We start from the raw sequence: 24,857 nt of genomic DNA on the forward strand, positions 1-24,857 counted from the left end.
TGTCCCTGGGTCTCGGGGAACGGCAGAATGTAGATGTGTATAACTCTATACCAGATAACACAAATGAATACTACAATGACAGTGTACTTGTAAATGGACAGTAGACCCCTGCCATTACAGACTCTGGGGCCAGCATCATAGTGGTGGATGAAACCTTTTTCAAACCCGAGGATGTTGCTAAAGCACCCAAAGGCCCCACTAAGCTTGCTGGAGGCCCTATACAGATGGTTCCAATACTACCAGCTCTCATCCAGTCCAACAATATGACTAAGAATACTTGTCATTGTACAAAGTGAGGTGCCTGGGAGAGTCTTGCCGGGGAATGACTTAAAAACTCTTGGAGTTGTATCAAGCACCCCCAATAAAAGGAAGCAGGAGCAGACTAGGAAGGCCAGAGAGCTCATTTTAAATTACTCTCAGTGGGTTGTTACAGAAGAACCTATAACACCCAGTCCACAGGAAAAGCCAGCTTCTATTTCCAAGAAGAAAGAGACAAACGGGAAACCCAAGGTCTCAGGAAACAGTATAAGGAACAAGTTACTTACCTGTAACTGCTGTTCTCCAGCATGGGTCTGGCATTGATTCACATGCTCATGAATATTCCCCGTCGTCAGGCTGGGAATCCTCGGTAAAGTCAGTATCAGTTTCGTTTCTGATCTGTCTTTCTTAGTAGTAACCAATCACTGATCCCTGGGTCATACTGACCCCAGCCAATGACTGCCCTCTCCCTAAGTAAGCCCCGCCCCTGGCAGCCATCCTTTTGGTAGCACGCCAAGTGGCAGTATGACCAAGTGAAGAGCCGCAGAGGGGTAGGTGGGAGGGTTCGCATGTGAATCCATGCCAGACCCATGCTGGAGAACAACAGTTACAGGTAAGTAACTTGTTCCTTCTCCAGCATGGGGTCTGGCATGGATTCACATGCTCATGAATAAAAGAATACATAGCAGTATACACATGCACAACCACGGGAGGTGGCAACAGGCTCAACATTAAGCAATACACCAACTCAACATTAAGCATCTCTTACCTCCTCACCAGGCTCACCTTAAGTCAACAGGTTGCGCAGCACTGCTTGGCCGACCCTGGAATCCCTATTGACGCAGTAGAATCTTGTGAAGGTGTGCGTCGACCTCCACGTAGCAGCCCTGCAGATGTCCAGCAGGGGCACACCAGACAAGAACGCCGTGGTAGCAGCGATCGCTCTGGTCGAATGGGCGCTCGGACGGCCGGGCAGCGGTCGGTTTGCCAACCGGTGACAATGCATGATGCAGCCGGAGAGCCATCTGGAAATGGAAGTCTTCGAGAGAGCCTTCCCTTGATTCACAGACCCAAAGTTCACGAATAGCTGTGACGTCTTCCGAAAACTTTGTGCGGTCCACGTAGAACTTCAGTGCTCTAGCTACATCCAGCGAGTGCAAAGTCCTCTCGGCCGGCGTCGAAGGCGACAGGAAGAAAACTGATAACACCAAGGGCTCGTTGAGGTGGAAGTCCGACGGCACCTTGGGCATGAAGGAGGGGTGCGCCCTAAACACTACCCTTGTGTCATGAAAAGTCAAGTATGGAGGCTTGCAAGATAGGGCCTGAATCTCTCCCACTCGTCGTGCAAAGGTGATGGCCACGAGGAACGCTGTCTTCCATGACAGGAACTTCAAGGGCGCCGAATGCATAGGCTTGAATGGGGCTGCCATGAGCCTGGTCAGCACCACATTAAGTTCCCACGCCGGGGCCGGCGCCTTCACCGGCGGGAATAATCGGAATAGTCCCTTCATAAATTCCTTTACCTGGCGATAAGACCACAAGGACGCCCGTCCCGTAGTCCTGGTATATCGGGAGATGGCAGCCAGATGTATTTTTATGGAGGCGGGAGCCAGTCCAGCTTTGGCCAGCGACAGTAAGTACGGCAGCACTTGAGGGGCCGTAATCCGCAGAGGGTTAATCTTCGGTGCACAGCACCAGACAGAGAACCTCTTCCATTTATGACCGTAACACTTGAGAGTTGAGGACACCCTGGCCTTTGCAAGAACCTCTCTGCAATCAGCCGGGATATCGTACCCTCCAAACTCTAGCGCTGCAGGAGCCAGGCCTGCAAGTTCAGCGACTGTGGGTCGTGGTGTAGAATGGCGCCTCCTTCCCTGGAGAGAAGATCCGCATCCGCCGGCAGCCTGACTGGCGGGGACGTTGACAAGTCCAGAAGGTCCGGGAACCAGATCTGCTTCGGCCACACCGGTGCGACGAGGATCATCCTGCACCTGGACTTCTTGAGCTAGCTGATGAGGCGGAGCAGCAACGGCAATGGAGGGAACGCGTATAGAAACAGGCCGTCCCAAGGGAACGAGAAAGCATCGCCCATGCTCCTCGGCTGTGGGAACCAGCTGGCGAACCTCTGGCACTTGGAGTTCATCGCCGTCGCGAACAGGTCGATCTGGGGTTTGCCCCATCGTTGGAAGAGTCGATCCACTTGATCCTGGCGCAGTTCCCACTCGTGGCACGAGCGTAGCTCCCTGCTGAGTGAGTCGGCGATGGTGTTTTTTATTCCTGCCAGGTGGAAGGGAACCAGAAACATCCCCTGGGTGATGGCCCAGTGCCACAGATCCTGTGCCTCCTTGGATATGGCTGGGGATCTGGTGCCCCCCTGCTTCCGTATGTAGAACATCGTGGTGGTGTTGAAAGTGAAGATCCTCACCACCTTGTCCTTGAGGGACGGGAGGAACGACTTGAGTGCCCAGAACACTGCACGGAGCTCCAGGATGTTGATGTGAAGAGACCTCTCATCCGGGACCCAAGGGCCTCTTGCGTGGAGATCTCCGGTGTGGTCCCCCCAACCCTCCAGAGAGGCGTCCGTAGTCACCGTCTCCTGAAACGCCGGGGTCTGAAAGTAAGTGCCCGTTGTGAGGTGAGCCCGGGTGCCCCACCATAGGATCGCCCGACGGAACTCCTCGACGAGGGGGATCCTGTCCTCAAAGCTGCCCCCCGCCTGAAACCAGTGGGCGTCGAGGAACTCCTGTAGCGGACGCATCCGAAGTCTGCAAAGGGGTACAAGGTAGATGCACGAGGACATCATCCCGAGAAGGGACTTGATGGACCTCACCATGGCCACGTCCGTGGCTAACAGGCGTCGCACCTTGCCCAGGATGGTTTTGGTCCTCTCCTCTAATGGGGAGGCCAATTGCTCCAATGTATCGAGCTTCGCCCCCAGAAACAGTGCTACTTGCGACGGAACCAGATGGGATTTGATGTAGTTGATGGAGAACCCCAGCTCCGTCAGCAACCGGACGGTCCTCGCAGTATGATCGACGGCGAGTTCCCTTGACCTTGCCCGGATTAGCCAGTCGTCCAGGTAGGGGTAGACGTGGATCCCCTGCAGGCGCAGCCGCACCGCCACTGGTGCCAGGCACTTGGTGAAAACCCTGGGTGCCGACTTTTATCCGAACGGTAGGGCTCTGAATTGGTAGTGGCGTCCTTGAACCACGAACCTGAGGAACTTCCTGTGCCTTTTTAGAATGGGGATGTGGAAGTAAGCATCCTCCAGGTCCCGCGACGATAGGAAGTCGCCTTCCTCCAGCTGTCCCAGTACGTGCTGGAGGGTGACCATCCTGAATTTCTGCGCCTTGATGTATTTGTTTAACCGACGCAGGTCTAGGATGGGGCGCCAACCGCGTGTCTTCTTTCTGACGTGGAAGTACCTTGAGTATACTCAAGAGCCCCGGAGCCTCCTGGGGACGAGCTCGATGGTACCTTTCTTGAGCATCGCCTTTACCTCCAACAGCAGTTGAGGGACGTGATTCTCCTTCCTAGCCACGGGAGGAATGCGAGGGCACTTCTTTAGGAATTCCAGCGAGTGCCCGTTGGTCAGGGTGTCCAACACCCAACGATCGGTGGAGATGGACTCCCACAACCTGACAAACTTCATCAGTCGGCCTCCCACTGGGGTGCTTCGGTGGGGGCCCGACCACTCGGCCGGGTCAGTCTTGCTTGGAAGCGGCCTTGCCCTCCTTGGCAACGACGGCGGGAACCCCCTTGCTTGCCGCGACCTCTGTAGGCCTCCTGGGAAGAGGAGCGGGCCGCCTGGCGGTAGGTGGAGGAGTCACCGCTGGATCCTTTGGAGGCACCCTGTCTGCCTCCAGTGCTCCGAAAGGACCGTCGCTGCTGAAGCACCCCAAGGGCCCGGGCCGTCTCAGAGTTGGTCTTGATGGCCTGTATAGACTCATCCACCGCCTTACCAAAGAGGTTGCTGCCGTCGAACTGCATGTCCAACACTCTGGTCTGGATGTCCTGGCGAAAGTCTGTCGCATTGAGCCATCCTCGTCGTCGGAGGCAAACTCTGTTGCCCAGTTGACGAAATCCGGTATCGGCAATGTCCGTTGCCACTGTAATGGCGTGATCCGACGCCACCTCGCCCTCTTGCAGAATTTCTAGGGCCTCCGCCCTTTTGTCATCAGGCAGGAAATCTAGCAGGGGAGCTATCTTGAACCAGAGCTCCCCTTCGTAGTGGGCCACGATCGCTAAGGCATTGGCCGCCTTAATCGTCGTTGCCGCCGAGATGACTCGTCGTCCTATAGAGTCCAACTTCTTACCCTCGCTGTCTGGCGGGGAAGTGGAAGTTGAAGCCGCCGCGCCCGCTGCCTTCTTCTTAGCCGCTGCCAAGATGACCGAGTCAGGCGTGGGTTGGGCCCTGAGGCACAAGGGGGCAGCATCAGGGATTCTGTACTTCTTCTCGTACCTGTCCCTCTTGGCGGGTGTCGTGGCAGGGTTCTTGAGGACAGCAAGCCCCTCGTCCCAGATGTCATCGAGTAAAGGCACCGCAAGGACCGTCTTCCTCTTAGCATCTCGTCGTTGGTACAGAAACCCCTCTTTTTCTGTTCAGGGCAGAGCTGGAAGAGCTCAGATCCCCTGGTTATCATGGCATGGAAAGAGCCAACCTCGTTGGCTGGGGACCCCCGCATTCGGGGTTGACGACGGGTTGTCTGCAGTGTCAACGCGGCCGTCATCGTCCATCGCTGTATCTGTCGCCGTATCCTCTCTCGGCAAGGGGGATGAGGGGTCCACCGGTCTCGCAGGCAAGAAGGTCGGAGCGGGGTCGACTCTCCTCCGCTTGTTCGGAGGACTTCCCGATGGGCCTGGTTCTGACTACTCCGTCGGGGTGCGTGGTAATCTCATCCTTATCTCGGTACATAAGGATTGGATTGCCAACAAAATGGCCGCCGAGCTATCCTGGGGCTCGGGCAATGGCTGCGACGGACGGGATGGCTGCTCCACTGGGCCCGTTCGTCGTCCTCGTCGCATTCTTCGATCACGTCAGCAGGGATCGTCCCCTGGGATCGAACCTTCTCGAACCTCTCGTTGAGGCCTATGGACCTTTTGTTGAGGCCCCTCTCGGTCTCCACCAGTTCCTCCTCAGAGGCTGATTCCGAGTCTGTAACGGTCACGCCGCCCCCCCCCCTCTTTTACAGCCGGGGGCTTCACGGGGGTCTTAGCGATGGGCTGGAAAGAGGATTCCCTCTGCGGCGGCAGGGATACTCTGGGCCCAGAGGCTGTTTCCATTGGCGTAGTCTCAGCCGGCTCCGCCTGGGTCGCAGGGACCACTTCGGTAGAGGCCTTAGCCGGGTGGATCAAGGCCCTCGCCACCTTATGTGCGTCCTGGGCCTTCGCCTTGGGGGGAGGGTCAACGCCTCGCTCCCCCTTCGAGATGAACCAGGTCTGCTCCAGCGGCCTACCCAGGTTCTCGGACTTCCTCTTCCCTGAACCAGAGCGCTGGCTCGTGGTCGAACGTGCCGGGGAAGTAGCGCCCTGCTTGGCAACCGAAGAGCCCGACCCATCGGCGCTCCCGGAGCCCGCGGTGCTTGGCCTTCTGTTGGGCCCCCGTCGCCGGGGCACCCTCAAAGGACTTAAAAGCCCGCTCAGACTTCTTCGCTTTCTCACTTGCAGTGCCCTTCTCCAGCCAGGTGGCGAGGCGGGAACGACGATCTTGTTTGGTCCGTTCCGAAAGGTTCTTGCAGAACACACAGTCCTTCTCCACGTGCGTGTTGTCCCCATGGAGGCAGTAGAGACATCACAAACGCTCGTCCTCCTTGAAAACGTTATATAATCCGCATCCAGGGCAGTTCCTGAACAGCTTGGATCCGGGCGTCGAGCTCACTTTGTACTGGGGCATGTCCGTTGAGGTAGGCCGCAGATCTTCCGGAATCCTCCAAGAAGCGTAAACTCAACAAAAACTTCCCCCTTGAGGGGAGTAGAAGAATTCCAAAACGGGTCCCCGTTATCGGAAGTAGAAACGGTGGAGCTTAAGGCTCGATTAAACCGAAAAAATTAGAAATTCTCCTGAAAAAACGTGAAAACGCAGTAAAAAACTCGAGAGCTAAGCACGAGGACTCCCAACACTTGAGCGTGCAGTAAAAATCTGAGGATGGCTGCCAGAGGCGGGGCTTAGGGAGAGGGCAGTCATTGGCTGGGGGCAGTATGACCCAGAGATCAGTGATTGGTTACTAAGAAAGACAGATCAGAAACTAAACCGATACTGATTTTTTTCTTTACCAAGGATTCCCAGCCTGACGATGGGGAATATTCATGAGCATGTGAATCCATGCCAGACCCCATGCTGGAGAAAGTCACACCTATGACTACTCCACCAGCTGAGGCTGAGTGTGAGGTCCAACCAGAAGCGGTTGAGACAGCTACTGATGACACAGAGCTGGAAGAAGACCTTCTCCCTGTTGGAGATCTGGATCCTAAAGACCATCCCGAGCTGCAGTCTTTACTGGAAGAAGGCTGGCCCCCTGTAGGGCAGACTTCAGCAGAGGTCAAAGAGAGTGTCCTACTCTTGAAGGACTTTGCAAACAGGCAGCTTCCCAGCTTGAAGGACAGGAGCCAGAGAAGCACAGGTTGTACTGCAAGGATGGCCTCCTCTACAGTGAACCTATTGAGTCAACCCCAAGAGACTGCAGGAGACTTGTAGTGTCCCAGGAGGTGAGACCTCAGTTTCTACAGTTAGCCCATGAGATTCCTTTAGCTGGTCACTTAAACTTTACGACAACTAAAGAGAAGAAAGTGAAACAGCCACGGAAAACCAACAAGGAGCCTTGGACTGTGTCCCATTATTAACCAGGTATACCTCCACAAGTGACGAGAACAAAAACCTAACCATCATTCCAATTCATACATGCAATGCCGAGTTAGTTAAGAGAAGAAGAGTTTTACGGCAACTAAAGAGCGATTAAGAAATGTCCTACAGAGGTAAATAAAGTAAGGTGGCAAAACTCACAAAGGAATTCCAGGAATTGGTTAATCCAGCACCGACAACACCTATATCAGAGAGACTCTGAAGCAATGTTGCGGGCAATTTGTGCCAAGAAACCCAAAGAATTTTGGAACCTGATAAAATCCAGCTCTGGAAACAAATAATGCCCAAATGCAAAACAACGTAGGTGAAGCCCGGTGGGTGACCCATTTTACTCATCTATACGAAATGCCCACCTTGGAAAAACAGCTACCGGACCATACAAAAGTTCACACGGCTGACATACCAGGAGCCTGTAGCCTCCATTGTGACGACTCTTGGCGAAGATTAAGAAACTAATCAATTCCAGGGCCCCAGGACCAGATGGGATATACAAACTGGAGCTAAAAAAAAAACACCCGGAAATGTGGGCACATCTCAATGTAAAAAGAATTTCAAACTGTAACAGTCAAGTGGTGCCCCATTCATGGAGGGAAGCAAACATCGTCCCGATTTTCAAACGGGGGGCCGGGGATGACCCCTGCCAGTATCACCCTATTGCACTTTTGGACGTTATTGCAAAGGTCTTCGCCTCACTCGCCCTGGAAGCCTTCCAGAGTTGGCTCCGGATAACTGAGTACATCGATCCATTTCAAACAAGATTAATAAAAAATTCTGGAGCTATGACAAATATATTACTTCTGAGCATGATTAAGGCAAAGAGGACCAACTGTTTATCTGGCCTTCGTTGACCTAGTGCAGGCTTTCGACCAGGTCAACAGGGACCGATTATGGCACAAACTCGAAAGCAAGAAGTGCCCAGCGACGATGCTGGGGCCGATCAAAGCACTGTATCAAGGAACTACAATGAGAATGTGTTTAAACCAAGAGATCCTCCTGTCAGAAGAAATAGTCACGGCCAGAGGTGTCAAACAGGAATGGCCCGCATTGTACAACGCCTACATAGTGGACTACAGAGACTCGAGTTCAAGGTTAGAAGCTTCCCCCCCTGTCAACAGGAGGAACCAAGATATCGAGGCTCATATACGCCGACAATATAATTTTGTTGGAATTAACACCCGTTGGCCTACAAAGACAGTTGGATAACCTGGTGAACTACTTAAAAGAAAACAACCTGCAATTGAACACACAGAAAACCAAAATTATGTTTTGGGGGAAAAGTTCAAAAAAACTGGAAAGGACTACCTGGAACATCAACGGACTTGTATTGGAGAAGGTCTGTAGCTTCAAATACCTGAGAGTTACTGTGAGCAGTCACCCAGTGGAAAGCGCTATGCAAGACTTTCTGTGGACCAAGTTGAAACTTCTCACATCTCAAGCCAAGGCCATGGATAGAAAGTATGGATGATTCTCCCTCATCCCGGTATTGAATTTCTATAAAATGAAAGCAGTGACCGCTTTAACTTATGGAGCGGACGCAATGCCTCTACTGCCAGACACAATCTGGATAAAATTAGAAAGCTATTTTTGGAGGAGCATTCTATGGGTTTCAGAAACTACCCCAATGCCACTCAGACGGGAGCTGGGCCTGCCGCCATTATTGGCAACGAAAGAGACAAATACCTTAATGCTGTATAGAAAAGTGATCAGTACCCCAAGATCAAAAATCTTTGATCTAATCAACAAAGAGATGGATGGCGGGATGAATAGTACATTAACTGGATGGGAACAGAAACAAGCAACTGCATAAGGCTCTGGACACCTCCCTGGATTTATTATTAAATAACCCAAACTAAGTCACTAAGAAACTGTTTAAGCTAGATTAGATGAACACCTTAGAATTAGCAAACAACTACAGCCTGACTTCCACCATCCCTGCAACATCGATGAAAGTAAACGATGTAAGAGGTTATTTGAAGAAATTCCCTGACAAGACCTCGAGCAGAATATTTCTAAGATTTCGCCTAAACCAATTGAAGACCAAGGAAATATTGGCATTAAGGAAGCAATCAGAATCTGATAAATGCAGATTCTGCAAAGATACCAACCAAGTAGAAACCAGTAGACATCTGCTATTGAACTGTCAAGGGCAAGAGGTTAGATCATGCTACCTTGCTAACTCATTGGAAAACCTCTCAACTTTGGGGGAGGATGGTTGGTGGTCAGCATTGACGTGTGGTAACACACGGTGTGCACTAGGAGTTGCCTCGTTTCTAAGATATATAAACCTTGACCAGTTCAGGAAACAAGGGAAAGAATGAACTTAAACTCGGAACACGAGGAAAACGAGAAAAAGGGACAATAAGATCTAACATGGAGACCGCCGAGACCTCTTTTTTGTAAAAATTGTTTAACAATTAAATTTAAAAAAAAGAAAGGATTTCTCTTCATTTCTAATGGCCTAAGATGGGGTCTGATGTAGATAAATTCTGTAGGGGCTGTCACACGTCAGACATCTGGCAAGAGTGGAGCCAAGAATGTGGCACCATTGGTGCCTCTCCCAGTGGTGGGAGTCCCTTTTGAGAGTCCCTTTCAACATTGTTGGTCCCTTAGACCCGCAAACATCTCAGGCAACTGATTTATATTGGTTGTGGTAGACCATGCTACCAGTTATTCTGAAGCCATACCTATGAGACTGTCACAGCTCAGGCCGTGGCTAACGCCCTACTTGGTATTTTTGTGGGGTGACCGACAAGTTCTCAACAGCCTACCATCCCCAGACCAATGGGTTGGTGGAGAGGTTTGACAGAACTATGAAGAGCACGATAGGTGCTTTAGAAGAACCCCTTAGAAGAAAGTGGGACCTTCTACTGCCATGCCTTCTCTTTGCTTATAGAGAAGTCCCTCAGGAAGGGGTTGAATTCAGTCCCTTTGAGCTCCTATATGGTCATCCGGTTAGAGGTCCGTTGGCCCTAATCAAGGAGGGGTTGGAGAGTGCTCCTTCCCACAAGCCAGTGAGTCACTGATTATGTGTTAGGTCTCCAGAGGAGACTGACGTACACACACAAAAAAAAAAATCTTTCAATGGATATAAAGCAAACAATACTTTATTTTTGTCTATATTGTGAACCAAAAACCAACACAATTCAAATTTAACATAAATAATTCGCCTAACACAGAAAAAATATTTGTATACCGAATCGCAATGCAATTATGACACTACTAACCACCCATTCATCAACACACATCTACTGCTTTCATACCACTCTCAAGCAGACATAACATACGCAATCATCAACAAGAAATAAACTTTAAAAATCATATAGAATTGTCTATTGCTAAACCAAATGCATGAATGAAGCCATTACATTTTTCATACAGGTAACCAAAACTCTTCAATATTTTGATATTGTTGTGTACCAATTGTACATTGTTTACAAATGTTCAACTTCTTGGAAAAAAAATATGAATCCAGGGTCTTCGTATACTCGAGTTTCGGCTTAACATAGGTCCTCAAGATGCTAGATGGACCAGCCTCATCAGGACGAAGTGGATGGAAGGTGGTAAAAGGGATGGCTTGTTTGTACTGTGAAACTATTCTAAGGTTATGAATTTTTGTATCTACAGACAGGGACAAGGTGAGTTGCCATGCACCCATCACCTGTGCATAGGCGCGTTATAAATGCCATATATTATCACTTGTGAAGGGAATTACAAAAAAAAAAAGAGGGTGGGATGTGAAGAAAGAAAAGAGAAATTGCTTCAAATCCAAGATTACTAACTGATGACAGAAGCTTCAGATAACTTGAAATCAGGTCAGGCTCTGGTGAAGCATTGGCATGAACAGAAGGCCAACATGGTTGAATTTACTCAAGACCAGCTAGTTCTAGTTATGGTACCTACAAGGCAGAGGCCCTTACAGGACAAATGGATTGGACCCTTCAAGGTTGTGGGAAAACTTGGAGGGGTCAATTATTTGGTGGACTTAGGCAATCCTAAGGAGGCCCCTAGGGTCTTTCACACCAACTGCCTAAAGGCTAATGTCTCTAGACCACAACTAGGAGCTTTGCTTCTAGCCTCTGCTCAAGAGGAGGAGGAGAGTGAAGCCTCTACCTGACCTCCTCAGGGAGCAACCTTTAGATGGGAAGATAGGAGTTAATCTCTCTTCTGATCTGATACTGGAACAACAGGAGGAGTGCAAAGCACTGTTAAATCAGTTTGCCCCTCTGTTTTCACTCTCACCAGGCTTGACCCCTTGGGGCCAGCATGAGATTCTCACTGCTGACTGTTTACCTGTTAAAAGCGGAGGTTACAGAATGTCAGACCATGTAAGAACCCACATAAAGGAAGAGGTCAACAAGATGCTAATAGAGCGCTCTACAAGTACATGGTCTAGTCCAGTTGTGCTAGTACCAAAGGCAGGATCCAAGGAGTTGTGATTCTGTGTGGACTATAGAGCCCTTAATGCAGTCACCACGACTGATGCCCATCCTTTACCTAGGACAGACGAGCTGGTGGACAAACTTGGTTCAGCCAATTACCTCAGTACATTTGACCTAATCTCAGACTATTTGCAAATAGTTCTGACAGACCATGCCAAGGAGAAAACTGCCTTTTGGACTAAAGAATGCACCTGCTACATTCCAAAGGATGGTGAATCATGTTCTGAATGGGATGGAGGCCTTCTGCATGGCATACTTGGATGACACTGCAGTGTTCTGCCCTACTTCGAAGGAACATATTGACCACTTAGGATACGTATTGTAGGCTCTTCAGCAGGGCCAATCTGACCATAAATGCAAGCAAATGTCAAATTGGTCAGAGTAAAATGGTCTACCTTGGACATAAGGTATGAGGAGATGAAATAAGGCCATTGCCTAGCAAAGTACAGGCTGTACAAGACTGGGCCACCCCTACTACTCAAACCCAAGTGAGCCTTTCTAGGTCTCACAGGTTACTATAGGTACTTCATTGAGAACTATGGGTCCATAGCTTCTCCCTTGAATGTGGTGATCTCAACCAAATTCCCCAAGAAGGTCAGGTGGAATGAGGAGTACACTAAGGCATTTGAAGGACTTAAGCAAGTGCTTTGTCAAGCTCCAGTCTTAAGAGCTCCTGACTACAACCAATCCTTTACTATACAGACAGATGCTTCCAATACAGGTATAGGTGCAGTTCTGAGTCAGCTGGATGAGAAAGGCAGGGAACACCCAATCTGCTTCATCAGTAGGAAACTGAAGGAACCTAAGACAAGGTGGGCAACCATAGAATGTGAACGTTTTGCCATTGTGTGGTCTTTGAAGAAGTTTAGACCATACTTGTATGGATCTACTTTTGTGATTCAAACAGACCACCAACCCTTGAGATGGATAATACAGATGAAGGGGGAAATCCTAAATTGTTAAGATGGTCAATCAGACTACAGGGGTTTGATTTTACCACTGAACACAGGTCAGGGTGTAATCACCAAAATGCTGATGGGGTCTCCAGAAAGTATGACCTACTGGAGTAAGGAGATTCATCCAGGGGTGGATTCAATCCTCCTGTCCCTTAGACAGGGGGAGGGGGGGGACGGGGCTGGGAACGAGTGTTAGGGAGAATTTTCAGAAAGGTGCTACTTCCCTCCACCTTAGAGACCCCCAGCAACTTTGCTGGATCTTGAGGGTGTGATTTTTATTAACCTAGAGAGAGCGAGACCCTTTTTCCCCACTCTCTCATATTTTAATGTGATTTTGTACACCGTTTCTTTTGGTTGTGGAGTCTGACAAACTCCATAGGCATCTTTTACAGTGGGTCACAGCACCTTCAGTGCAGTGGCCCAGGGAAGTCTTTCAGATTTCCCAAAGGTTTAAATACCTTCTCTTGGATAAACAACTGTTTCCAAGAGCAGTAAAGTGAAATTGACTACTTACATTTGTAACTTTCTAGACCCAGCACACAGTATCTTACAATAGGGTGCTGGCGGGGTTACCTAGGATCCCCTTTGTCTAGCGTCTCATGTAACAATTTTATGTTACCCTTTCCTCACTGAATGGCTGGTGGCAGTGGTTTTGTGTTAACTACTGTGGTGTGCATTTACCACGGGCTGCGTTCGCAGCTGCAGTAAAGCAACCACGGGTGCAATTTTTTGTCAAAATGACCTGGCCTTTTTTCACCATTTCTTTGTGGAAAGGTCCTTCTTGAGATTTACTCTGCGTGCCAAACCAGGTTTGGTCCCATTGTTCGCTTTGCCTTTGGTGGGATTCACGAGTGAAGCCCGCCTCTGGCTCCAGGGTGTCTGGGGTAGGCAGGAAGTGAGGGAGGTGGCCGAAACTCCCTGTGCTTAGTCTCCTAGGAGACCCAAATGCACTCTGTGGTGATTGGCCGGCTGACTGTCTGGCAAGGACAGCCACCTGCTGGGTGACTGACAGCTAGGCTAGAATGAATGGGAGAGAACTGAATACAAGGCAAGGCTTTTGGCTTGGAAGGCAGGTTCGACCACTGGACGAAGGAACCAAACAACAACTTGAAGAGGACTCCTGCTGAAACTCTTGGACTGTTGGTTTTCCCAGTGAAGCCCTGCTGCAGTGCCGAAACAGCAAGTTTGCATCGACAGAGAAGCCCTTGCAAGGACGACTTCTCCCCTTGAGTTGGTGGGACCAATCAACTCCAAAGTAAGTCCCCTGGACATCCATCTCGGAGCTGGTTGAATTTCCACAGAGTTGCTGCTGGAAACTGTATAGGTAGGGAGAGGAGCACCAGATTGTGTGCGTTGCTGTTAAGCTGGCCAAGAGCTCCAGGAAGATCCTCCGGACTCACAGGAAGCAGGACTGACCGAGCCTGAGCCCCCTCAACAGAGTGTGGGACCCCAGAAGTAAGGAAAGTCCATCTCAACAGCCAGGAACCCTGGTGCTGCTATATGCAGTAGACGCGAGGAGCTGTAACACGAAACAGCCACTGAAAGTGAAGTTTGCCGGTTGCGACTTTTTTACCGTCCCAGTGCATTGCAGGAGTCTCCCGACGTCCTCCCTCTTGTCCCCACAACCGAGGCCCAGGAACAGTGAGACTTGCACAGGAACAGGAGTCATCTGCTCCATCGTTTCTTCATTTTAAAAGGTACTGTACAAAGTCAGAGAACTTAACTCTTGCTGTAGAGTTGCTTGCATCTTCTACCACTCACAAGTAATCAGCTTGTGGACCTAAATTTGATTATTTTTTTCTTCAAAGACTTCCAAAACATTGTGCAAAGACTTTTCCATTTGCCTACCAGATGTGCCTCATCCTATATAAGACGTTTGCCCATTGACTTTGGCTTAGCCTATTGTACTGAATGACTGACTGGGGGGATCCGAAAGTATTTGCCTGTTTAAGAATATTTGTGGTCTCGTATGTTCTAAATAATCTTTTCCTTTTGACTTATTACCATATCATTCTAAATGCAACAGTGATATACTAATGTCCCCAGCACTCTAGCAATTAAAGTCACCTGAGGGTGTAGGTAGTGTCTGTGGCCCCATCCCAGAAGGCTTATTCTAACTGACTGACACATTAATAATTTGTTTATGAAAGAAACCTCGAGTGTAAGTTTATCTGAATACTTGTAAATTGTAAATCTCTGTGAATCTCCACTACAGCTCACATTGAACCCTCTTGAGGTAAGCTGTGTAGTACATGCATATACCAAAGGTTGGGTTTCCTATACCTGTAGTCAGAGTTGTTTGTAGTGTTCCCAGAGGGTACTAAATACAAACTTTGCCTAACAAAGGGTTACAGGGAGCAGACATGGCGTAGTGAGCATGAGAAAAGTTACAAATGAACAAAACAGCAAACAACATACACAAGTGTAGCAACACAATCACGCCAATTGAGATGGCAAGACGGCTGACCACAGCAGGGGCCGTTTAAACAAAAAGCCAGGATTTGATGGCCTTCCTGAAAGCTGTGTGTGGCTCAGTGCTCCTAATGTTTGTGGGCAGGGAGTTCCATTGAGAGGCGGTGATGAAGGGGAAACTTGAGTCACCTGTGCAAGACATTAAGATTTTGGGAACAGTGACCATTTAGAGTAGGCTATTCTAGTAGGCCTGTCAGTGATGGTAAATCTCTGGGCAAGATACAAGGGTGCTTTGTTGTTCAGGCATTTGCGAGATTGTGAGAATTTTGAATGTGATGCGTTCCTTGATGGGAAGCCAGTGGACTTGTTGCCTAGTGGCAGAGTTATGTTCCCTTTTTGAAATGCCAGTGGCTGCACGGAGGGCTTTATTTTGTATGGTCTGAAGATTCTTGATGTTTTTGCCTGAAGTGCCAGCCAGGAGGGAATTGCAGTGATCTAGCCTTGATCCAATTATAGCTCTAGCTATAGTGAGGCAGTTGTCTGGACAGGAAGGGTCTAGCTGCATTGATCGATTTGGCATGGTATGAGGCTGCTGAGGCAATTGCATTAACTTGTCTATTCATGGTGAGATTCAAGTCTAGGTAAACCCCTAGTGTTTTTACTGCCTGCAGCACTGGGATAGGCGTGCTGTCAATGGAGAATGAGTTGTATTTTTCATCTAGGTTCTTTAGGGTTGATAGGACCCCGATGAGAAGCAGTTCCGATTTTTCCCCGTTGAGGCAAAGCCAATTTTATGCTAACCATGCTATCCATGTTTGAATTTTTGAATAGATTAAGTTTAGTTGCTCCAAGTCGGCGTCGTAGTCACTGGTGAGGGGGATGAGCACTTGCGCGTCATCCACATAGTTGGTGTACAATATACCTAACTCATCCAGATACTTGAATAAGGGCTTAATGAAGAGGTTGTAGAGGGTGGGCGAGATGCAGGAGCCTTGCACAACACTGCATTTGATAATATCAGGGTTGGCACATGCTTGGTCCAAAAAAACGTTCATGGCTCTGCCCTGGAGAAATGAGGCAATCCATTCAGTGGCCTTGGAGGAGAAGTTAGCTGAGGATGATAGGAGGCGGCAAACGCTGCTATGATCTACCAGATCAAAAGCTGCTGATAGGTCGAGAAGTAAGAGTAGAGCTTGTTTGCCAGCATCTGAGGTCATCAACTTAGTTTTCAGATCTAGGAGCGCAGTCTCCGTTCCATGTCTTGGGCGGAAGCCTGACTGATGTAGACCAAGGAGATTATTGGTCTCCAGGAAGTTTTGGACCTTAAGGTAGGCAGCCTTATCCAGTATTTTCAGAAGGAAAGGGACCGTGGTGATTGGCCTGTAGTTCCCAGGGACGGAAGGGTCAAGTGACTTTGAGGAGGGGGTGTACCCAGGCTTCCTTAAGACACGTTAGGACAGTCCCTGTAGAAAAGGAGCCGCTGATGAATGCGGTCAAGAATGGGGCCAATGCGGGAGCACAGTCTTTGATGATCTCTGCAGGACAGACGTCCACTTTACAATTGGTTGGCTTAATAGTTTTGAGTAGGGCAATGACTTCCTGTTAGTTCATTTTTTTTTTCTTTTAAGGAAAATGGAGGGGAATCGTGGGAGGTACTGTGGTGGAAGCCATCATTTTTGCTCAGGGCCCTTTGATGGGCAATAATCATGCTTTGAAGTAGGTTGACTTTGTCCAGCATGGCAGACTGGATACTATTGCACCATTCTGCATTTTTAGGAGTAGAAGGTGGAGAGGGTGCTGGTGATTCTAATTCTCTGAAAATAGAGAACATTTTTTTGGACCCTGATTAAGCGTTAGCTATCCTTGTCTTGAAAGAGTTGCCTTTAGCGGTCATGATGGCTTTTTTGTATTCTTTGGCTATTGACTTAAAAGATCCTTCAGTGGCGTGACAAGGGTTGGCTACCCATGCAGAGTGAGAGCCTCTTTTTCTGGAACAAATTTCCAGGAGATCAGAAGAGATTCAGGCATTAGTGTGTTTATTTTGTTTGGCTTTCCTGAGAGTCAGAGGAGCAATGGCCTCGACTGCGTTGGTGATGGTGTTGTAGGTCGCAGCCAGGGTATCTGGGTCCTCCAAAGAGGGAGCCTGCAGGGCAGGTGTTTGGAGGTAGGGTAGGAGCCTTTCCTTAGTGAGCCATCTAAAGCTCAGAGTGGTTGAACTGGCCGTGGTGGTTCTTTGTTGATGCTCAGCTCGAAGGAGATAGCATGATGGTCTGACCATGGGATGGGGGAGATGGCTGAGATGTAGGGGGAGCAGTTGTGATTTGCGACCCAGTCTAGGGTGCGACCTTTGCAGTGAGTGGGGAGTTTCAATGCTTGTTGGAATCCTAGGGAGGATAATCATTTGTTGTGGTGGGTGGCTTGGGAGTCTGACGGATCTTGCAGGTCCAGATTGAGGGTCACTAGCAAGAGGGCTTTGGAGGTTTTCTTTAGGTTGTTGGAAATGGTGTATAGGAGACAGTCTTGTCTTGGAAGTCTGTGGCTGATCCTGGAGGTCGATATACCAAGTGGAGGGTGATTGTGCAGCTGGGGGACGGTTGAATTTTAAGGGGCAGGTAATTGCTGTTGGAGCCAGGTCACCACCTTGCACTTTTCTGATAGGGATGTTCTCTTTCGCTTTGAGAGCTACCCCTCCTCCATTCTGAAGGGGCGATCCTGCCTGAAAATGGTGTAGCCTTGAGGGAGGGCTAGTGAAAGGGCTGGCCCTGAGACGCTTCATGAAGCTAGGTTTCGCTGATGAATAAAAGGTTGAGGTCCTGGTTAGTGATGAGGTTGTAAATGCCAAGGGCATGGGCTGAGAGTGAACGGGCATTGATAAGTGCGCAGGAAAGGCGGGGGCGTTTCCAGGTTTGGAGGTAGCAATCAGCCCTTTTTAGGTTTAGATGACGGGGCCACCAGGCCAGGCCCTTATAGTGACGGAGACGGGCAGGGACTCCCAGGGGAGATATCTAGCTTTAAACATAAATGGAAGGGGGCGATGGGGGTGAGAGGGCTATATGCTAGCAACCCTCTATGCCCCAAATACAGGCCAAGACGCCTTTCTTCAACAGACCCTGGTCAGAATAGAGACATTTACGAAGGGCCTCATAATCCTGACGGGAGACTAATAAGGCCTGGGACCCAGAAAAGGATAGATCCACGAAAAACAAAGGGGCTCAAGGGAAACCCTCGAGAGAACTAGGAGAAAATGGGAAGGCTGACTCTGGTGGACGTCTGGAGGGAAGGGGAGGGCGTAGAGAGGGATATACATTATTTTCACACGCACATTGATATTTACCGCGGATTGACTGCGTGTGGACATCTCCGAAGCTTTTGGGATGGGTGAGGGCATTAGCAATGGGAGCAAGAACCCCGTCGGACCACGCACCCCTGTCACTGAAACTAGGTAGAAGTACAGGTGCCCTAGGCATCTGGAAATGGAGGTATCTAGGATACCTGTTTAAGGATGAGGTCCTGAGGAACTAGTTGAGAGAGGGATTAAAAAAGTTTCATTGAAGACAATAGTAGAGGAAACAACAGAGCAGATGAGCTGGGTTTCTTTTAAAGGCCACAATCTGGGGGGAAATTATTGCAATAAAAGACTGCCGAGATAGAGAATTGAGATTGGCGGAGAAGGACCTGGAGAAAAAGTTTAACAAAGTCCAGGATGGGAGTGGGAGCAAGTGGGAAAATTAGAAAAGATTACAGAGCCATAAAAGGCCAATTGGAATTAATACAGACAAAAGCAGCAGAAAAAACATTAATGTTCTTAAAACAGAAGTACTACATTAAGGCCAATAAAGTGGATAAAATACTAGCCATGATGTTGAGAAAGGTGGTCGGGTGGGGTTGGGGGCGGAAGGTGGGGACCAGTGCAGAAACTAAGGGCATTACCCAGTAGTTTTCAAAGTTTTATACAGAGCTATACAGTTCAGTGGATCCTAGTGAACAGAGCCAATACAGGAGAGACAGGATTGGTCCAAATATCAGCTCAAGAGAGGAAAATGCTAGAAGGGGAAATTACGTCAGAAGAGGTTAGAAGGGTCATCATGACCTTACCCATTAATAAATCGTAGAAAAGATAAGCGTTCTCCCGCAGCTGCTCTATTACTTTAGGACCCTCCCCATTCAGGTTCCCACCTCTTTTTCAAGCGCTCCAAAAGTGGACTGGGAGATTTATTTGAAATAACAGATGACCAAAATGTAGCCAGAAGGGTAATGACGCCTATAGGTAGAGGAGTTATGGAGGAATTGGATCTAAAAATCATACTTATGGCTACACAAATATGGATGAGGGATAGGCTCAATGATGATCGGGGGAAGATATGGGGAGCAATGGACGAGGCAGTAATAGGGGGGAAATATAGAGGAGGTTCTCTGGAAACAAGAGGGGACAGGCCAAAAAAGATGCATCTCAGCAGGATCCTGAGGTTGGGAGCGGATTCCAGGGATTCAGCGATAAGGCAGACCCAACCTACTACGTTACCATCTCCATTCACACTGATTTTAGGTAATCCAAACTTTGCCCTGGCGTGTGGAGACCAAGGTTTCGAGGTATGGAGGGATGGAAGGTGTCAAAAGATCCGGGACATGTTTGAGGGCTCAGAGATTAAATCATTCCTCCAATGCAAGATGGATTTCGGACTATAAGAGAAAGAGGTATAGGCATTTTCAATTAAGGCACTGGCTAATGCAACCAGGCACAAGGGAAGCAGCGACAGCCTGACCCCCTTTGAGAAATACTTAGTGACAGAAGAGGGAGATAAACACCTACTGGGGGCACTATAAACCATCAAACAAGGAGAGGTACCAGGGGATAGGAGATACATGACTCTCTGGCATGGGATAGCGGGCCATGAGTTTGAGGAAACAGGTTGGTTACGCCTTTCAGGGAATATACCCAAATTAGCAATCAATATAGATGCAGGAAATTTGGGTGAACTTTTCAGGAGTAGAATAGGCTACCTACACCATACAAGGGGACCAAAGAAGATTCTTGGAGGACTGGTCCCAAACATTGGAATTTCTTCAGAAAGGGGCAAGAGTGGCCTGGTGTCCGAAGAGGAGACTGCTGGGCCTGGTGGAGTAAAACCAGGCGACTGGCACGGTTGAAGTTATGAACCAGAGGATAACGACGGGATATAAAGTGAAGGTGGTTCAGAATCTCAGGGGGAGGACGGTGGGGAGTATGTTGTGTTGGAAAATGTTGAAATCGTCAATAAAAAGTTGTATGGTAAAAAAAAAAAAAGAAGAAAAATACCTACTGGTCATCAGGCATTGTTTTGACTCCGTCCACGTTCACACACAGAGTCTGATTTCCTCCCAGAACCCTGTGTAGAGATTCTACTAGCTGTTGTTGCTGACTCCGAATATCTGCTTCCTTTTTATTAAATAGCAAAACCAAAAGGCCATCTTCATCTTTGTTGTTAGGAATACAACTGTAGCCAACAGCCTGCATAGAGAAATGTAAAGGTTTAAGCACACATTTTTAAGCCAAAGCCTTCGACATAAACAAAGCAGATAACTAGGATTCAGAAATGCATACATTCCAATACAGGGGGCACAGATGCATGTGCGATTAGTTGGATTGTATATCAAACATAGCGGATACAAACATAAAAATTGCTACCTTAATTTCAGGCAACTATTACGCAGCATCTACTTTAATTTCTACCATTGCTAAAAGTCTGTGGTGTTCCACTGCTTGTAAACATAAACGTTCCTTTCAGTGTGATAGGATCTTCACAACAGAAACCATACATAAAACAGCAAACAGACAGCCACAAAAATATGGTAAAGTGCCTATGGATGTAGATACTGTGCTTACATTCTGAAAACAGATTCTGTTTTTTGCTCCTAAATAAAGTTTCAGTAAAATGGTTTGCTCTTATTAGGTTACTTTGCATGGGCAGAACACTTGGACAAGAATCTTTTTTTACTTACTAGAACAATACTTTCTCAGCTTTGGCATCTGTGTAGATTTAGATGTTGCACATAACTATCACTCAAAGCAGGGGCGTGGCTAGCTGCCATGTGAGGCAGACATGCTCACTGGAAGCTCCTGGGATCCGAACACTGAGCAGCTCCATGCTAGCTTAATAACTGGAAAAAAACAACCTAATCCATAAAGGTGCGGGAAGTATTGGGGAAGCACAAGACTGCAACATTCCAGAAGACCTCACGGAGGGAGAGCGACCGTGTTGGAGAGGAGCCGCGCGAGGTGAAGAGAAAATGGCGGCGGTAGGATCAGGCCGGCTGCAGAGATGCATTAATTGGAAGGCACAAGCATTGTACGAAGAACGGTGGCACTGAAACAGTAAGTGCATCCGCAGTGCGCGGGCCACGGGGGTCAGAGCGGCTCCAGTGAGAGTAGATTGGGACAGTGTGGAGCCAAGTGAGAAAGATCCCAGGGGGACAAGGGAGGACTGGAATTCTGAAGGCAAGGGCAGCCGCGAGGCGATGGACGCTCCACCGAGGACAGCAAGAGACGGCTGCCGCAAGCGCAGTGGCTGGAGGTGAAAGATCAGCAAAACACTAATCTCGCCAGACACCTACAGCTGGTGCACCATTACAGTAGGGGCACTCAAAGAACTGGAGATGTGTAATGACAGCAGGTGGGCAGCAAGGAGGTGCAGCTAAGGCTGGGGGCAGGTGACAAGAGGAGAAGCTGCAGGGAGAGACCGGGACACTGTATAGCGGTAAGGGGGTGGAGGGTGTAAGGGGCCTGCGCGACTGTGGCAACATATGGAGGACAAGAGGGCTCCCTCCTGTCGTCCCTAAAGCTCCTGTGCGGCGCTGCCCTGAGTTCTATCCAGGTGTGGTGGGAGGGGTGGCGCTTCCCAGAAAGGGGTACACCATTCGTTCCCTGACGGGCTCCATGACAGAACAGCCCAGTAGAGGGGCTACTGTGGTAGCTGCGAGTAGCCCACAAGCACAGCGCATAGGGGAGAATGAAGTAAAGGGCAGCAAGTACTGGAAGACAAAGGGAAGAAACAGCACCAGGCCGGCCATACGCCGATGCAGCAGGGTTGGCTGTTGAGCAGAGACAAGAAATCGTATTCCGTGAGAGGCAATGCCTCTCGGCGGTAGAAACATCTGCACAACCTAACAAAGTTTGGGGCAAGATAGAAGCAGGCAGTACATGCGCTCAAGCTGGAACTCCAGTCATCAAACGCCGCACTAAGAACACGTATGCTGTGTTAAGAGCCGCCCCAGAACACTGTCACAACAGTACAGAGAGAACTAAGGGCCCTACTGTGAGCGGCACAGAGGTAGTAGCAGATGATATGTCGCAATATCAAGATAAGTAAGGGCTCAGTGAGTGAAACCAGAAGGGACACTACCCCTCTGGGCTGCCGCTGCACGGTGGGTTGGACAAGAGAAAGCAGCAAGGACAATTCACGCCAGAGGTGCGGACGGCACAACTCCGCCAAAAATGTGGACTTTTAATAATAGATGGTATATACAAGGAAGACAGCGCTCCAGTATAGTGGGAGCCGAAGCCCCTGGACCTGGAAGATCTAGGAGGTGATGCGACAAAGGGCCTGACTGGCATGTTACATTACCAGCTAAGACAGGCAGAGGTGCAACAAGCATAGTACTACTTCGTCACAGAGCAGCAAACCAACACAAGTCTCAATTAACGGAAGACAGCAAGGGAAATCGCCTACAGCCTAACCCAGAAGTGGAAGCATGTGCCCACATATCTGTGGCAAAAGCCTGCGACAAGGGCGAACATACACTCTGCAGGAGCAGAACAGGTGTGACCAAGTCAAGAGAAGTACAGACAAGTCAGTACAAAAACACAACAGCTCACAGGATTCTCGTGGAGGAGCCAGACGCCAGAGGCCCTACGTAAAGTCAAGCAAGTGGTGCAAGATGGCGAGCAAGAATAACAAAAAGAACAAGCAGACTACAATGGTGACCTACATGAAAGGACAAGCACCCAAGGAGGGAGGAGACAGAGGGGCACTAAATAAGTAAAAAACATCGCCCTTGGAAGACAGTGCAGTTGGGAAACCAGCAGATTTTGGAGGCCATTGCAGAGTTACAAGAGACACTAGAAGCTAAAATAGATGCAGCAGGCATCCATGTGGGACTCTTAAGGCAGGATGTACGAGCAAGTCAAAGAGAACACGACGGTCAGAGTACAGACAGCGAAGGACATCGACATCCTCTTGCAGAAGGTCAAACTACTGGAGGATAGGGCGGAGGAAGCAGAAGGTCAGGCAAGACGGAACATCATAAGAATCGTGGGGTTGCCTGAAGGGACAGAGGGTTCAAGGCCCCAATACGTACACTGAAAACTTGCCTATAGAAGAGATAGGAGAGGGCGAACGAACGAACGAACGAACGCAGGGATTTACGATAGAAAGAGCGCACCGCTCCCTCACCAGGAAGCCACCACCTGGAGCCATGCCCAGTCCTATGATAGCGAAGGTCCTCAACTATAAGGATCACAACAAGATTCTGGCATTCCCAAGAGCTGGGGGACGATACAAAGGGCCTTGTCAAAGATCTCCATATATCCAGACTACACTTTTGAGGTAAGAGAAGAGCCCAATAGATTGCAACAAAAGCAAGACTCAGGAAGGCGGACCTGAAGTATATGTTATTGTACCCAGGGAAGTTGAAGGTACTCCACAAGAGCACGATACTATTCTTCCAAACCCCGATGGAGGCACAAAATTGGATGGACGGAGCGCAGATCCCAGAGGCTACAGAGCTGAAGCAACAAACGTGAATAAGTGCTACTAAATTGTCGTGCTTCCCCATGCTTAGTTTGCTTTAGGATGTATAGATAGGCTGAGCAAAGAAGGGATATATTTTCGGCCATATAGAGAACATTGCTTATAAGAAGTATGGAAGCAGTATAATAGGTAAAATAGAAGGAGCAGTCTGTTGTACCCACAGAAACCCGGTAGAGGGGCTGCTACATGTAGTACCACAAAAGGGTTACTAATAGTGCCCGTCTGTTGGGCGCCAGGAGACCAGGCTACCGCCCGGGTAGAATGGAACGTAAACAGGGAAGTCCTAGCATGCTTCGCACTGCTGGATAGGTGAAGTTTGAATTTTTTTTGGTGTTAATAACAGGGGTTGGGGGGGTGGAGTCTGACATATGTGGGAAAGTGCTGCCTACCTTCACCATGGCGAGTATTGGAATGAGGACCCCATCAATACCCTGGGTATGGAACCACAATGGCTGAGACAATCTGTGTAAAAGCACCCCTCTCGGGTGGGAACCAGTTATCAGAGTTTGACAGCCAGTCAGGTGAAGGTCTGATTCCAGAGCTTGAGGGATAGGATGAAAATATAAAATCCCATCACAGCGAATGGGGATACTTTTGTATCCCCTCTACCTTTTTACACATTGGATTTTTGGTTACTTTATATGTGCCTGAAGACAAGCTGGTAGCAGCAGTTACATTTTTACAATTTTTGCATTCTTTTTGGTGTTCACATTCACCATGTAGGGCTACTAAGCATGGCTAGTGCCGTAAAACGGCTGTGCCATGACATCTTCGCTTGTTCTTTGGCCATATTGTAGCTTGACCTTCTCAGGTCAGGACTGTCCTTATAAGGCCATGCACTTGCCAGGGAGAGAGAGAGTGAGTGCAAGCGTGTGCGTGCCTGCGGGAGTGAGAAAGAGAGTGCAAGCGTGTGCGTGTCTGCGAGAGAGAGAGAGAGAGAGAGAGAGAGAGAGAGAGAGAGAGAGAGAGAGAGAGAGAGAGAGAGAGAGAGAGTGCAAGCGTGTGCGTGCCTGCGAGAGAGAGAGAGTGAGTGAGTGCAAGCGTGTGCATGCCTAAGAGAGAGAAAGAGAGAGAGAGAGAGAGAGAGAGAGAGAGAGAGAGAGAGAGAGAGAGAGAGCGCGAGTGCGTGCGAGTGTGTGCGAGTGCG

General features: G+C 49.0%; 1 protein-coding gene across 5 annotated transcripts in view; it reads right to left on the reverse strand.

Moving 5' to 3' along the window:
- Positions 1-24,857, reverse strand: part of NUP54 (nucleoporin 54) — a 768,463-nt gene that overhangs the window by 194,224 nt on the left and 549,382 nt on the right. For all 5 annotated transcript variants that reach the window (XM_069626313.1, XM_069626314.1, XM_069626312.1 and 2 more), the window contains one exon: positions 20,225-20,412. In XM_069626313.1, the coding sequence (XP_069482414.1) occupies positions 20,225-20,412 (188 nt within the window). The remainder of the gene's footprint in view (positions 1-20,224; positions 20,413-24,857) is intronic.

Source organism: Ambystoma mexicanum, chromosome 6p (genome assembly GCF_040938575.1).
Source record: "Ambystoma mexicanum isolate Mex_15411 chromosome 6p, UKY_AmexF1_1, whole genome shotgun sequence".
Lineage (NCBI taxonomy): Eukaryota > Metazoa > Chordata > Amphibia > Caudata > Ambystomatidae > Ambystoma > Ambystoma mexicanum.